Source organism: Lepisosteus platostomus, chromosome 14 (assembly GCF_059453375.1).
Source record: "Lepisosteus platostomus isolate fLepPlt1 chromosome 14, fLepPlt1.hap1, whole genome shotgun sequence".
Lineage (NCBI taxonomy): Eukaryota > Metazoa > Chordata > Actinopteri > Semionotiformes > Lepisosteidae > Lepisosteus > Lepisosteus platostomus.
Window position 1 is genome coordinate 19617275 of NC_142624.1, and position 17362 is coordinate 19634636.

Consider the following 17362-nt stretch of genomic DNA (forward strand, 5'->3'; position numbering starts at 1 on the left):
AAACTGCCACCGTTTGGAGGTTTAAGAAGGCTTCACAAAATTGGGAGAAATGAAAGAAAAGTGCAGATGGCAAGCAGAGCTGCTTTTATTCAGTGAGGGGCTGATGCTGAAAAGACATAAGAGGCAAGAAAGAATCTGGTACTCATTTGTAGGAGATGAATGCAATATGCAGGTATGGTCCCTCTGAGCACCTCTGATTGCAAAACATTTCCATCTGCAAGTGAAGCAAAACTCCCAGTGCTAGAAAACATGCACACAGCACTGTGAGCAGACAGGGAGCAGTTATGCACAAGGAAATGGGAGATTAGGATTTGGAAAAATCAGAAAACCTGAATACGTTTTCCTGGAACCGTATACAATGTAGTAATGTACATTGTATGTATATTTTACTACAAATGTAGTAAAATATTAAAAGTAAACAAAATGTATAAAGGTATACTAAACACTAAAGGATGTTTATAATAAGTTTGCATACTAATATTCTACTCCCATTTCTCCAAATCTGACTGGTATGTTCCAGATACGCATCAAGATAAATGAAGCACAGCAGACCGTAGAGACCAAAAGTCTCTCTGAACTAGGTGACGCAAATAGGGGAAAGGTGAAATCAGCAGCATTTTTTCTAAAACTTAGCTGGGTCCACATTTGAGCTGCATTAAATATATATTATGGCGGTTGACTCCGAAGCCAGAGAATAGAACACTAAAGACAACAAATTGGACTTTTATTTGCTTGGGTTCTATAGAGACCTCAAGAAGGAATCTCAAATATAGTAGTGCAAGCATAGGCACTTTACATCTATTAGGTATTAGTCCTAGAGGTAGGGTAAATTGCTTCAAAAATAAAAATGCTAATATTGTACTATACAAAAACCTAGTCTCCTAGTTTTGAACCCCAGTTCCATATTCAATGAACAAGTATTGTCAATCTTTATACAAATGCAACCCAGTCCCATTATACATTATGTAGTACCCATTAAATATCAACACAAATCAAAGAAATACAGTAAACATCATCCAGTTCACATAGATGTAAACTTTATTATTCTTTTCTAAGAAACTTTGAATAGGAAAAATACTATCGGTACAAAAAAAAGTATAGAAAACATAAAAATATTCAAATGTATACATAGTACCTTTAAAAATAGAGAAAACAGCTTGGAAGATCATATTTCAGACTTTGCATGAGAGAACACCATTTTGGACACTCAGAATAATGCTTCTATCCACAAACTTTCAGTGGCATAAACATGACTGCAATGTATAACTATAAAAGATTAAATGGAGAAATGACCATAACATAAGACATTTAGGTTTCAGAAATTATTTGCTGTAGAATCCTTATTCGTTCAGTCACTTATCTGATGTAAACACCAATCTGTAAACAATTCATTGCAGTTTTAGCTTGGTCCCAAGTATAAATTCACAATCCATTTGGTTTTATTTCAGTATTTTTCCCTTTGTTTGTAAACCCATGGTTGTGAAAACTGTTTTATTGCTGGTGATCACTACAAGAAAAGCAGGTGCCAGATTAGGTCCACCCTTTTCGCTTTATTTCTAAAGAAAACTCCAGAGTATCCAAATAGATAACATATAGCTAGAGGCCTCGTGGCCTGTTATATGACAAGTTGGAAAAAAAACCCTCCAAACTAGAGAAATGCCCCAATACATAATGTCAATGACTAAAAAAATGGTTAAGATACAGTTCTATAATTATCACAATTTCTTGGTCTGGAAATTTTAGTTAGATCAGAAATTTGAACAAATTCCCTTTTCAAATATCCTGCAGTAAACAAAATGACAGCTGGCATAAATAAGAACAGCAATCTTCAACAAGCAAACATTTCTATTTATAGGTGTTACTTATGGGGAAGATCTAATGCACTATCAATGAAGTTATATTGGACAGATTTTCAATAGAAATAATAAGGTTTAAGAAATTACAATTTGCATTAAGCCAATTACACAGGCTCTTTAAAAGCCATAATTGCAAGTATAAAAAAATACCACAGCAGTGATTGCTAGGTGACATTCTCAGGCTTTTATTTCTAACAAAATCTGTATTTTAAACTCATAACATTTCTTTAATATCCAGCACTTTGAGAGAAATCCATTACCACCTCAGCTTAAACACCACTTGTGTTGATAACAGATATTCATCTACACATTCCACACACAGCCAGAGAGGTCCCGATGAAAGCACTTAGCAGCAAACACCACAGTCATTCACACATCAGTGAATATAAAGAATGGTGACGGTTGAAAGGTTGAAATGTAAAAAAACCTCATGCCCAATCCCAAGACATACTCCAGCATTTGAAATGCATGAAAATACTCTTGAACGTAGGTTTTCCCACTTTATGGATACTAAAAGCAGCTAGATGGAAGAAAACACTTGCAAAACTACTACTCTTCAAAAGTACTTCAAAAAGAAAAACAAAAAGGCAATAAAACTGGTATCCTAAGGCTTAATCTAGAATGTTTTCATAAGAAAATAACCAAGGAAGTCCACTGTGACGTTTCAAACCGTTAGTCTGCAACATCTGCAATATGATTCATGAGATGACAACAATTCAAGCATATCCCAGGTTTTCTATTCTGCATTTATAATTTTGAAAAGGGCACAGTTAAGGCTTCAACACTCCAGAACTCTTGATGGCTAACAGGCAACAGGCTGGTATGAAGCATTGGGCACAGAAGAAACAGTCTGCTTTCTCATGAGCAGTATGCACAAGTAACTGCTGCATCATGGTGTGAGTGGTTCAAATGATCTTAATTCATTTGCTTCAGCTGCAACTTTTATTTCAAAGAACAACTGGAGATTGTGGTTTAGGGTGTGAGAAGCCTTGGACAAGTGCCAGTATTCACAGCTATTAAAATGGTTGGTCACGGTGGTTCACTTTCAGATCATTTAATCACATATACATATATATTCAAAGCTGTAGACAAGAAAAAAAAACAACCAAAAAAAGCTACATTAAATCAAAGGAGTGCCTCTTTTTTGGAATGACTTTGAAATGTAAACACCAGAAATCTTAAGGCATAGTACAAATTTGACAAAAGAAAATAGTATTGAAGTGCCACTCATCGTTCCAGTATACGACAGCTAACTTCAGAAAAAAACGTGGCACGTTTTGCAGAAGTGTCAAATCTGTCATGAATGACAGTATTCCAGTTTAAAGTACAGGCAGGGTAGGGTGTCTGTGCTCTAGATGAAACTCCAGAATATGCTCCCATGGATCTCTGGTAATGTCAACACCAATTTGCGCACTTGTCCTCAAAACCTCCGGCCTTAATACTGTTAGGCTCATTATACCCCTCCACCAATACATACATGAACAAGTATCTTAGTCCTCTATGTTTTCCGTCCTTGATTCTCTGACATTTTTCACCATCCTTTGGAAGACTTAGATCTTGAGATGGAAAAGCTTTTACATATGAAGAATTCAGCTTGAAAAGGTTCAGGCTCGCATTCCTAAAAGAGGTGGAAAAAATAACTTAAGGACATATGGAGGACATTTTGAAATATTTGCATTTTTAAGAGATCCCAACGTACGTACAAGAGACGCTGAATATACATATGACCCATTACTAAAACATTCTAAGGTGTCATTTATACAAATCAGCCACACGCACCCCAGTTACTAAACCTATTCCAGGATTATCCCTATTCTTAGACTAAAAAGCAACATTTTTAAGTTTTCTGTTAAAATGAAATGAAATACTGATGCATGCAGTTAGTTTCAATGCACTCTAGTGCACATCAAATTTTAAAATACTTTTAACAGTATAAATTTATTATTTACATCGCACTGCAAATCAAGCACATAAAAAAAGAGGAATTGTGAGCAGTTATTACAAAGCTTCCAGCTCAACGGAAATTTAAAATTAGTTAAAAAAACACTACATTTGCTAAACTACTGAATATGGAATAGCTAGTTATGTTTACCATGTCTGGGTGCACCTGCAATCTTCCATAAGGAAAAATTGGAAAGTGCAAGCAGATTCCTCCAACCTGCCCACCTTCGTGGCACTTGGCTTTTAACACCACACAGGCTACAGAGCCCTTAGCAGGACTTGGTGCCTACTAATGGGGTGCATCCCTGACTGACAACACTGCAAGCACCCAGGTGGGTAAAGAGATAAGAAAGCTGGAGGTAAGAAAGCCCTGGGGACTAATTCCAATTTTTTCTTCATGGCAATCAGTTGTTTGTGCCCTGTAATTTTAGGAATCCCAGTCATAGTCGGTTAGTAACATAACCCAGGCTCTATTTTGGGACATCTGAACCATGAAGCTCAACCTGTGCTTGAGTGAGTGCTTAATGTTTGAGGCTTTTGGGCGCCCTCAATTTGAAAATATTCAACTGAGCATAAAACAATGTGCAAAAAAAGCAGGCAATTCCAAAATCCAACTCACCTTCTTTCTCACAGGTTTCCCCCTGCTTCTCCTGTGCAAAGTTCAGCCGGTTCTGCTCAGCTGCTGTCCCGTTAGACTCAGGGCTGCTGCTTCGTGAGGGGCTGCCAGTTTCAATCTGGTATGCCAGATCCAGTTGCTCTTGAGCCATCTTCAGGTGTCTGCGCAGTTTGTCCAGCTCCCTAGATGTAGATTCATCCCCAAATGATTCCCGACCTGAATCCCCGAGGTTGTCCCTGAATTCTAGCTTGTGGCCATTGGCAATCTTTCCCTTTGGATCCTTCTTGAGGACTGAGTGGTAACCAGGAGGCGCAGAGGGCATCTGCCTACAGATGGAAGCCCTGGGATTCACAACCACAGGAGGCCGCCTGGACCTATTTCTCAGTGCATCTCTAATGCCACCAAAACCCAAGTGAAACATTTCAAAGATGTCCATCAGCAAGCAAAGCCCACTCACCACATACATAATCAGAAGGAAGATGGTTTTCTCAGTAGGCCTGGAGACAAAGCAGTCCACAGTATGAGGGCATGGGCTCCGGCTGCAGACATATGAGGGGACAACCTCAAAGCCATACAGAATGTACTGGCCAAAGAGGAAGGCCACTTCGAAGATGGAACGTGTCAACAACTGTAGGACATAGATTTTCATCAGGCCATCTTTCTTGATTCTCCGCCTCCCATCGTGTTTCTTCTCCGTCGACTTCTCGTCCTTTTTGTCTTTCTCAGGTTCAATTTCCTCAAAGATCATTGGATCCTCTTCACCATTGTCTTCAGCTTCTTCGTAGTCTCTGCTGGCCCCACGTTGGACCACAGGCACCCGTTTCCTATTCTTGGGCCTGTACTCCTGATCACTCATCCTGGTGATCTTATGTACAGCAAAGCCAAGGTACATGATGGAAGGAGTAGATACCATAATAATCTGGAAGACCCAGAATCTCACATGTGAGAGGGGTGCAAAGGCATCATAGCAAACATTCTCACATCCAGGTTGCTGCGTGTTACACACAAACTTGCTTTGTTCATCATAATAGATGGACTCCCCTCCCACAGCTGTCAGTACAATACGGAAGACGACAAGAATGGTAAGCCACACCTTTCCCACAAAGGTGGAGTGATTATGGATCTCCTCCAACAGACGGGTCAAGAAGCTCCAGCTCATGTTGCCACAGTGGGGGTCTTAGCTCTAGAAGAGAGGAAGATACAGGTTTTGAGAAATTTAAAACAAGAACAAAACTGCACAATAAATTTAACAAAAATACCCAGGACATGGTTTTATTAGGCTAAAGAACAGCTTTACAGCCCATTGAAGGCTATTAGAGAAACAGTAAGATTAAATTTGTTAGTATAAGAAAAGCAGAATAAAACACTTCATTGCAGAAATGTATTGGTTCTGAAACATCTTAAGGTTATAAGCCATGGGCTTAACTTTAGTTACAAGCCTCTAATAAATCATCCAAAAAGATATTTCACATCTTTAACATATATAATTCTTCAACACCCACATCATGCTTTAATGTTTTTCTTTAAATTGGCATTATCATAAAAAAAAATATCCTGAATTGTTTCAGTTTTGATTAATACATAAGAAATTCGGGCATTTAGGACTGTAACTTAACAATTTTTCAAAGTTTTGCACTACTGAAGGGTTTTTATTATTCAACAGGAAGCGAGAGAAAAAGTCTTTAAAGCTGGAAAACAGACCTCAGGCAAAAGAGTTCCTGTGCCCTCAATAAGGCTTTTCATTCACACGCCTGACTCTTGACCTTAACAGAGTATTGAGTTGGAACAACCATGGGCCAGGACCTCCACACAAATACTGCTATTGTATCAAGACAGGCAGAACAGGGGAGAGAAAAAGGCTGATATAATCCTACCCTGACGTTATCCACAATTCTCTTTCCCACCCACACGGAACAAGTTAGCTTTTACCATCCAGACTAAACCCAAAACAGGCCATAATTCTCAGTTTTCATCCCCTGTAACTTCATATGGTAGAAAATAGCTTTTAATAAAGGTTTTCTTAAAGCACAAGTGCACAGAGCCTATAAGATATTATATAGCAATAAAATACACATTGCTTTTCTCTCCTCAAAAATATGTTCGTTATCGGTATAGTATATGTAAATGGAAGCACCATGGAAAGCTAAGCATACCTATAGAGGCAAAAAATTACATTACTACTATATTAGAGATTTTAATTACCTTTTAACTATCCATAATCACATACCTTACTTTTAGTATACCTCAGCTATGCACAAATAAAGGTGATGTACATTTAAAAGAAGAGAAGATTATAGAAATTTATAGAAGATGATAGAATTCAAGAGTACAAATGCAGAACCTTTACTAAGAACTCGGAGCCACAAGATGGCAGTGCATTCACAAAAATATAATAAATGCATATTCTGTAAGACACCAAACCATACATGCAACTTAACACCACAACAAAAACATTTATAACCTCCACTACACACCAGAAAGTTAAACATGACTACATTTTTTAAATAATACCTTTTGGATCACAAATCAGTCCTTATCCAAACATATGTTTTTGGCAGCCCTACCATTTTAGTTTGAAAACACTGAATTCTCCTCATCGTTCAATCAAGATGATCAGTTTTGCGCTTCATACAAATCACATGGCAATTGTAAAAAAAATAGTATTGTCTTGAAATTTAACAATATGCTTAACATGATCAAATGTAAATTACTCTGGATACCAAAAAGTGATTTTACACCACAATTGTTGGATAAACAACATAGGACCTACATTCCTGCTTAAATCTGAAATACTCTATGAAACACCCATAAACTTAACTTTTTTCCTGAACAAAAAATACCTTATTTCCATACCCAGTTAAATTGCAAACTTGTGAACTTTATTGAAATATAAAATACATAACTATCTCCACACCCACCCATTAAGATGTCAGCGTTTAACTTTATATATATGACAAAGAAACAAATGTGCCGATTGTTGTGCAATATCTTATAACAAAAAGCAATCAGATGACTGAATAATTATAAAAATAATATCTTTAGCACAGCTTCTCCCCTTTAAAACCTGATTTTCTTCTGCAGTGGGTAAGCAAATTGAGCCCATGGGCTATTCTATTTCATACAAAGGTATGATAATAAAAATGAAAGTTCTACAGAGAAGCAGAGCACATGCATCTACCATAATGGCAAACTTGAAACAAACTGCACGTTTCCAGCTATACGAATACTAGGTGAAATTTAAAATGCAAAACTTCCTTTATACTCCACAGGCACATTCTATGCCAGCCATTTTACACACGTTAGGACTTATTGTACCAAATCGTCTTCAGCATTTCAAAACTGTTACTACCAGTGGACCTTCTGCATGTTGAGACAGGCCTGACGGCACCTTAAGTGATGCTGGAGGCTTTTAACTTAAGAAACAATGAGTACAACACTGGAACTTTGAAAACAAAAAGTTTAAATTTAATGGCCCCTTTAGTAGTGTCTGGCAATGTCATTCAGACCCATGAAAAGTCCTTTTTTAAGGAATACCTTGGTGTAGCCTGAACACAGACGGAGAGAAATACACCAGACTGAGCAGGTGACAGACATATGTGGAAACACATGGGAAAGATTACAAGTACCTGGTGATCTAACATACCATGTACAATATATACAGGTTTCCATCTTCACTCGTTTTAGAATACTTAACTCTAGGATCATATTCTGGAATAGCTATATGAGGAGTTGTAGTTGAATTCCACAGAAAAAAACCCAAATTGAAAAACAGACTTGCATTTGAGGCACCAGTTCTCAGGAAAAAGCTTTAATGATTTTAACAAATAACCTATATAAAAACATGCTCAAGTCCTTCTGTATTCTATATATGAACTTAATACTTTCAGTAGCGTGTCTTATTTTAACACTTCTTCCAGAGATAGCTGTGCCATTGAAATCCCAAGACCTAACTTTCACAGCAAATATATAGCACATACTTCAAACAGGTTGGTACAACTCCGGTCCTTAAAAGCCAATGTGTCATCAGGATTGCTACATCTCTAATTCTGCAACACCTGAACAGCCAGAAGATGTTGGGAAATTGGTCAATTTAAGCCAATGATTTCTCATTAATAGCTAAGCTGGATAAAAACAACCCACAGAGACTCCCATCCTCCAGGGGGGGGTTTGGCCTAATGTGCCACAGAGCATTGCACAGTATGAGCAATGGGGAAAGGCACTAGAGATGCTCATCTGGGGACATACTAGGATGCTTTTTACCCTGCCACTGGAGGAAAGACCTACTTAAACCAAGCAAGTTGTAGCTCAAAGGCTTTAGTGGTGTAGGAATTAGGAGCTTGTAGAATTAACTAGTCAACTGAACCCAAAGCCATTTTCCCTGTGACGTGTTCCCTTTAGAAGGATATTTCCGACGGCTCAAGAAAATTTTCCTTACCACTTGGAAAACTGCAAAAGTAACCCCCTTTTTTACAGGCTAGTACAAAAGTAAAGTGGGGAATTATAGGCCAATCACTCTTGCATCCATTTCATGTAACAAAGATTATGAGCTGAGTAAAAACCCAAACTAGGAATATTCAGCATAGATTTAGACAGAGTAGGTCTTTAAAAAAACTGGCAAATAACTCTGAATCATCTAAAGTAGAAATGTAAGTAAAAGTAAGGCCTTTGACACGGTTCTATATGAAGTCTCAACTTAAAACCTGCAGGTGATGCATGTGTATAGACTGAAAACTAGTTGATGGATAAGAAGTAGTTATAATAAGGAGAAAAGCCTCACTGGGCTCAGCTAGTGAGTCGAGTACCTCAATAATTCACTATAGACTCACCGCTCTCTAATTTACAGAAATGTTCTATAGATTAGTCTGAAAAATGAAAAAAAAATAGGTAGAACAGTAAAAACAGCATAACAGCCACAGGACACAGGTGGCAGCCCAGGAGATGCTTTTAAGATCGAAAACAGGAGACAAAGCTCTGTAGGAATCTGGAATAAGATTCCCAGTCACTTTGTGGATGGGCCAGATAATCACCTACTAGCAAGCAAACAAGCTAGATGGTTCAGATGACCTCTTATTTATTCCTGTGCCTTCTTGCATTATGTTCTGTGCATTGCATATCCTGAAACTGAAACAGTTAGGAACACAAACAGCAAACATTCACCCTCAGTGCTCAGCTTTGAGAGAATGCAGGACATCTGCCAGTAGTCTTGATGCGCAGTGTTTAAACATTCCTCATTTCAAAGAAACCTGCTTCAGCATGTCAAGAGAGCTAGAAAACACTGTACCGCACTGTACTGATCCTGTTCTTGCAGGGATGCCAGGAATGCACTCACACTGAGAAGCACACAAAAAGATAGTGTTACAGAGACGCTGGCTATATTCCGTCCTACAGAATAAAACAAAACTGGCACTGACTTCAAACTGCAAGAGGTCTATGTCCACATGACTGCCTTGTTGGGGGATAAGGATTTCCATCCAATATAAGCAAGACAAAATGTATTGCTTCTGGCTGCAAATAAGTTAACATGTCACAGTGCCATACAGCAAAAAGATCTCTTTAAAGACAATACTATTTTCTTTAATAAAAACTTTCAAACCAAGTAAAGGCAAAGATCTGGCTTGAAATTTGCATTTGTACCATAGAAGCCATTGTTTATTTTTAAATAAATTTAGGTTCTGTGAATTTCAGTTTTTAAATTTACCTTCCCTCTAAAAACAAACTGGGATTTAGAGGAAGGTCATTAGAGAATAATTGTTACATTCAGAAATGTAGGACTTCAAACCTGCCACTGAAAATAAATCTATTTCTCAAATATACAGATGAATAATAATGCTCCCATAAAATGTATTAGTAATATGTCAACCCACATGTTATGCCTTTTCTTTTCATCAAGGAAATGTTTCCAAAAATAAGAGTATTCCAACAAATTCTACAGAAGGCTGTAAAATTCAATTTGTATTTCAGCACCATACCATTCCTGTCACTCTACAGCTGTGAATCTACAAACTGTTACACAGAGGTCTCTTTATTCTTTGAATTACGATCACTGCAGTTTTGCAGTAGAAAAATAGCTATTCTGTAAGTGAACTGTATGCCTTATTTTTTGCTGTAGCAACAAAATGTCATTGATTTAATTCACCAAACTTAAAAAAGGAATACTGATCTCAATTTGATACCCATGTGGCTGGGACTGTTATTTCTTAACTTTTTATGGAAAAAATATACATGACTTTATACACTTCACTGATTATCATCTGCCATCTGCGCGGTTGACCAATAAGGGGGCTGTGAAAATCATATGGCACCTCTGGTATGGCACCTCTGAAAGCAAAATCTATACATCTTCCAACACATGCCTTGCTCCAGGTTGCAGTTGTAGACTTTTGACACAAACTCTTGCCTATCCACTAGTCTTTAAGCCTTAGATGTCACATCATCGCACAAATGGTCAATGGGGCTAAAAGTCTTTCAAGCAGGCCATTCATGGCATAACTGCCACATTCGCATTTGACAAGAAAGCTATTATTAGATGAGCTGCATGAGGATGGGACAGCATTCACTGCACATCAGGAAGAGCAGCAAAGGAGGTCCAAGGACCTGATCACTGGGGTACACTGCCATGGGAGTGCCATCAATCACGACAACTGAGGTGCCATAACAACTAGACACTCCTGTCCAGACTATTATAATTGAACTGGCCTGCTATCCACTGCAATTAATGTGCAGTTCAGTATGCCGGTACCACGCTTACACCACCTCATTTTGTTGCCTGCAAATGGCAAATATCACGTATGATGATGATGCATCGAGGTTTGCTACCTGTTTGCTAACAGAACTGGTATATTCTTCCCGAAAAATGCTGGCTGTGAAAACAATAGTTCAGCCTTCACCAGGCTTGACATTCAACATGGCAAATATCATCCGTGTCCAATCAGCTCACTAACAAAGCTATTTAGTGCTTATGCAACAGTCACACGAGTGCATCAAGGCTAGTCATGATAAGTGTTAATTTGTCACATAACATCCCTTTAAACCTTCCTTTGACAGATTCCATTTATTTATGATTCAACAAGGTGAGCCGTTTCGGACTGTTCCCGAGTGTTAAAGCTCATCAATTTCTTAATTTACAATTGATTTATGACTTAAACCCAGAGCCTCTTTAACCCGCACTCTGTCTTGTAGTTTCTCTGCTTGGCATACGTATATGATCAAGCTATAGGTTTATTCCATGCTGAAAAAAGAAGAAAGAAAACAACGTTTCAGCCGTGGAGCCTTCTTCAGGTGTGAGCACCAACACCAACAAGGCCTCAAAAAGGTCACACATTCATATGGATTTTTCCTTTAACGCTAAGCTTACACTTCTGTGTAAAGGCAATCTATTTTGCTTGGGCTGTTTCACTCGAGAACCCACCAAGTTTAAGAACCTAGACGTTCAACCAAAAAAGGACCATGTAAATTTAGTTTTCTTTTGGCTACTTTGTGACATTGCATGAACTCTCAAACTACAATATTTAAACCAAATTCATGCATTATACAAAACACTGAAACTTGGACACAAATGGACTTTGTGGGGAAAAAAAAAATCTACAAAACCAAAGACTTTCTTTACTTTATGATGCATGCAATTTTCCTCTCTCGCACCAGAAGAAGGCTCCACAGCAGAAACTTTTTTTCTTCTCTTTTCATAATGGAATAAACCTTTACTTGTTCCTTTGCAGCCTATGCGTGCTGACGCAGCTACCTACTTGTTTAATCAATACGGCTACATGCTGAAGAAAACGGTGTATACACTCAAAGTTGAATCACTTTGTGAAAACTCTCATAACTCCCAAGCACTCACTAACATTTAAATGTTTCTGGAAAATTCAGAGCAATAATGACCTACAAGTTTATGCCAGAACACTGCATGACTTGTAACAAAGACATCATAGATTAAGCAGAGCCCCTACTTGTGAAGCAAGGCTTGTATGGGTTTTACTTTACATTCACCTATAAAAAATGCTAATACTACTTATCAGAAGTAAGGGAAGAAGTTTAAGGGAGTGAAAGTCACTCCAATCATAGAACAGGATCACATCACATCATATACTGAACGTGAAATGAGTAAATTGTAAAGTGGCAAAGATGTCAGAGTTGCAACAGAACTAACCAGGTGATGTGAAAGCTTCCCTATAAAAACCTTTCAAGTCCTTAACAGATGCAAAGACACTGCAATTCACACATTGATCTTCCCCATTGGATTTGACCTAGAATGAAAACGAATGGCACATCAAAGGATGCTGACCCCACTCAACAGCTTCAGGAAGTAAATAGTGTTATAAAGAGAGCTTCAAATGTATGCTCTTTTCCCTTCTTTTTACAAAAGCAATGCCGATTTAAGCACCATTGTATTTGACAAAAGAGTCATTAGTCGAAGTAACGCAATGTAAAACTGAAAAGGTTTTTAAAGTTTGACTTTATATTAAAGGTCCTTGAATAAGTGTTAATAAGAGTAATTTATCTACTCAGAAGGACTAAAAAGTTATTTGAATAAATGCCCCCCAAAAAATCAGACAGCTGTTATTCTTTATTAACTTCCAAGCAAAGAAACTGGCAGCAAATGAAATGGAATCAATGTTTGTTTAAGATAAATTTAAGAGCTTAACATGTTCATTCCTTCCACTCTCGCTTCAGGCTACGATAATGAAACACTCCAACATCAACCAAGAAACTACGGGAAACCAAAAACCAAAGGACATACCACCAATTCCAATAAACCTAAGTGTTAAAATAGGAAAATTCCATTTCACTGCATTTCTAAAACAAAGCTCTAGTAGCTGCAGAGAAAAAGCATTTGTGCTCATTCAATATACGTCTGAGTCAACATTATTTAACTGTAATCAATGTACAATCTGCGTCAACTCCCAAGATGTCTATAAGGGATTAGAAGTGGGTGGGGGAGATAAATGGAATAATTCTGTTTGTAACAGTTTGTTTCTGTTACTTATACCCTTTTTATCCTTAAAGGGCACCTCCTCAAATTGCATTTATCACCTACCTGAATTATTCTTCAGATAAGAGTAGCTAAAGAAACATTTTTATGGTAATGAAAATGTCTAATCCCCCACATTCTTTATGCTAACTGGGCAATGATCCAGGCTTCTGGCAGTGAATGACTTCATGCAGTTTGCAAAGTTCAAAAACTTCCGGACACTTAATATTTTTCTCATGTTACTGTGAAATACAAACTTGCACAGCAACTATTGTCACCACCAATTTAGAACTCAAAGTTAAAATAATGTATCCAGTAATAGAAATGGATTACAAAATGACTTTCCCCCCCCCAATGGGAGGAAATTGGGTGAAAAATGTAGTTAACTCATGAAAGAGGCTTATCACAGGATGGCAGGCAGAGGACAAAGGAGGAAGACCAAAGAAGAGAAGGGAAAAAAAAGTGGCAAGCATTTTAAATGTCACTGAAATCAGACAGGAAGCAGGAGATGGTTTTGATCAGTGAACACAAAATAGTGAAGGAGAAGGTGGTGGGGGAGGGTTAGCACCTTCTGGATGGACAAAATGTCTAGGGTAAAAGAGGCAGGAACCTCCTCCTGAAGAAATCAAATAAAATAATCATGATGTAAGAAAGAACTAAGGAAGGTGGGATGAGAATGTCAGAGCTCTACATACCATTCTGTTCCTTCTACAGACAGGCAACATTTATGTGGAAAACAAGTTCAGACACAAAAAGACAGGTTCACTTGTTGAAAAAGTGTGCCATTAAATGTGACCACTTCGTACATACCAATTGAGAATTACAGTCTAAATTAAAGGAAATAATCAAGGGTAAAAAGGGACAAAACTTTTCTCCTAATTCACGAAGAACAGAAAAGTATTTTACAAGTTGTATTGTTCCTTAGTTACCAAACTCTAATGTTCAAAAGCACATCTATAAAATGTCCATTTTCTAACCACTTTATCCAACACTGGGTCGCAACGGAGCAAGAGCCTATCCTTCTTTCAAGGCAGGATATACTCTGGGGGGGGACACCAGCCTACCGCAGGGCACACACACAGACAAGCATATATACTCTCACAGTTGGTCCAATTTTCCCAGAAGCCAATTAACCTACCAGTATGTCTTTGGCCTCCGGGAGCAAACTGGAGCACCCAGAGGAAACCCACAGGGACACAGGAAGAACATACAAACCCCATGCAGATGGCACCTGAGGAACTGAACCGAAGTCCTGAGGCAGCAATTATAACCCCTGTGCCACACTCAACAAAACATCATGTGGTCAGTACAGCAACTTAAACTCAAATCTTCTTCAGAAAAATAACTGCATTTGGAATTTTGGCAGCAAGGCGATACAGTAATCTCAGACGCATAGGATATTTTCATAAAAGAGAGCAAGCAGTAAACATTCAAGAAAATTATTCATGACCTCCAGTATTATATTTACTTTAATTTATCATAAGTCTTTATCCAGAGCAATGTACCAAAAAATACAGATGCTAGTCAAACTTAGTTAACCATGATTATTTTTTAATAATAGATTAAGCCTTAACTATTGGTTATTTTATAATCAAATTAAGAGTCACAACTACTTGCAAGTAAAGCATTTATGAATATTTTTAAAAGGAAGTTAAACATGCAGATCAGCGCTAATTCAACAAAGGCACTGTGTTGCGCTGACGAATAAGGAATTAATCACACGCAAAATCATTTCCTTTGTAGACACAAAAATTAGGCCCGTTGGGTCGGTTCTCAGAGTTCATACGTGTCCTTAGATGTCTGCGTTTTCCCCTACACTTTAGCTAAAGATGTATAAATCACTGGAGAGATGACAAGGCGACAAGTGAATACGTCGGTTGATGTATTTTGAAGAGTGGGGGACACAAACAAGTTTAAAACTTATTAGACACCTAAAAACCAAGGACATCTTTTAAAAAACTAAAGAGTGCGGTTCAGCTACTTAAGGCCCAAGCGAGCTCTAAAAACAACTCGGTATGCAAAGAAATTGGTCTGATTCACATATTAGACTTTAACCAACTCGAGAAGGATTTCCCGAGAGACGCTCGGGTATTTAATCCTTCAGAGTTAGATGGAATGTCGTGCTACAACCCTGACGTAGCCGTCAGAACACCTTATTTTACCCTTGACTAAGAAGGAAGGGGTGCTTTGAGCTACAAATCCGATGGTCCACATGATGCACCTCGATGCCATGAACTATTACACACCAATACGTCAGCTATCCAACAGTATCAACCTAACCACAAAAAAATGAGAAAATCGTGTATCCGAAAAGGGTTTAGTAAACTACTTTAAAAGGGAAAAACGTCAGGGGGAATATAATGAGTCATTCTGGAAAGAAAAAAAGTAATTTAAACCCTGCTGTTCGCAGCAAATATCAGGAAACCGCAGCGACCGATTTTACGGTTTGCTTTTAGAAAAAAAAAAATTAGTTGTACCCAATTTGGTAGTCAATTAGCTGCAGTTGGACAGTTGTCTAACAGGTCCCTACACTTAGATTACTCTATTAAATACCAAACACATTATCGTTAACCTAGTTTAATTTTGAAAGGAAACGAGGCAGATTGTTGATTATTCAAAAGTTTCCTAACCTCTAAGTAACAAGGCAAAAACAAAAGTACACATACATCTACCGCCTACAAATTCGGTACCTACTTAAATCCAGATAACCAAGAATGTGTAATGCTTAATAGTCAATAAAAATATAAAGGGTCAATTTTCGGATACTTCATAAAAATTCAACTGAAGAGATCAATTTACTTATTTTTTATATTATGTAAAATCGTTATACTTCCAACTAGACCATCTCCCCCTCAATTTGCCGCGTTGGAAGCAACTTGCCCACCTGAATTATCCCGAAAAAAAAACTCATCTAGTAACGTCTACACCACCGAGATTACATTTTTCCCCCGAATACAACTTCACCTTAGTTAAAACTTCGATTCTCTTAAGTTACCACATTTTTATAAATTATCCCCGAACTCCTTAAAAAACTCCAATAAGTTTTTCGCTTACCAGAACAGAGGTAAAGTAATAATTCTTTATAAATTATATCTGGAAGTGATCGTTTCGGTTGCTTTTATAAATACAAAATACAAGCACCTTCAAGACAACTAACCTGTCTTAACAAAACGTGTTAAAATAATTTCGCTAATGAAACCACAGATGTAAAGACAACGTAAAAAAAAACATCTCATAAAGGCTTGCAAACGAAGCTTTCTTCAAACGTTTCCTTTCAACTAACCTATATGAAATCTCGGAAAGAAACAGTCTTAAAATTCCCAAATAAACTGGGTTAAAATGAACCATCCTACTCAACGCAGAAAGAAGCATGCGCTCTTACCATTAAAAACTTGCGTTCTGTGCTTTGGACTGGATGGCGATGGCACAAAAATTTGTTTTCCCTCGCTCTTTTCGTAAAACAAAGGGTCTCCCCTTTAACCCGTTAGAGTGCTATAAAGCCATGTGACCTTCCAGTCCATGTCGGGGTTCTAAATCCAGAGAAAGACAAAGAAATCTCCCAAAATCCCCTTTCCTCCTCCCCCTATCACTACGCACCCCACCCCCCGTTAAAGGGGCCCACAAATTGAAACCTGAGATTGTAATCTCTTTTCCGCGCTCCCGTTCTCAACCAGATTTCCTGATGTGATCCCAAATCGGGTTTGCTTTATGCATAGCTGTCATTTTTGAGATATCCACAAAGTGTCACCTACTGTAAAATCATACTCCAGATCGTGGGTCAGTTTTTTTGAAACACAAAATACAGGTTTTATACATACAGTAAATAAAAATTGCAGACTTCTGCATGTAGTAAGAAAATACATCTATGGCACGAGAGACTGTATATTCATTATCGCATTTATTTTTAAATCCAATAGTTTAAGATAAAGAATAGGTTACGTCCCACATGTAAAACAATTCAATACAATTGATTTTAAATAG

General features: G+C 37.8%; 1 protein-coding gene across 1 annotated transcript; it reads right to left on the bottom strand.

Annotated features, from left to right (window-relative positions):
* Positions 1-1015: 1015 nt before the first annotated feature.
* Positions 1016-16960, bottom strand: LOC148648948 (gap junction gamma-1 protein-like). The gene is made up of 3 exons (XM_088607391.1): positions 16764-16960; positions 4417-5594; positions 1016-3474 (listed from the first exon to the last, which is right to left on the bottom strand). The coding sequence occupies exons 2-3, from the start codon at positions 5570-5572 to the stop codon at positions 3461-3463; spliced, it is 1170 nt and encodes a 389-aa protein (XP_088463517.1). The 5' UTR covers positions 5573-5594; positions 16764-16960; the 3' UTR covers positions 1016-3460.
* Positions 16961-17362: the final 402 nt, after the last annotated feature.

Coding starts and splice junctions, on each gene's coding strand:
- LOC148648948 (XM_088607391.1), bottom strand. CDS start 5,572: ATGAGCTGGAGCTTCTTGACCCGTCTGTTGGAGGAGATCCATAATCAC.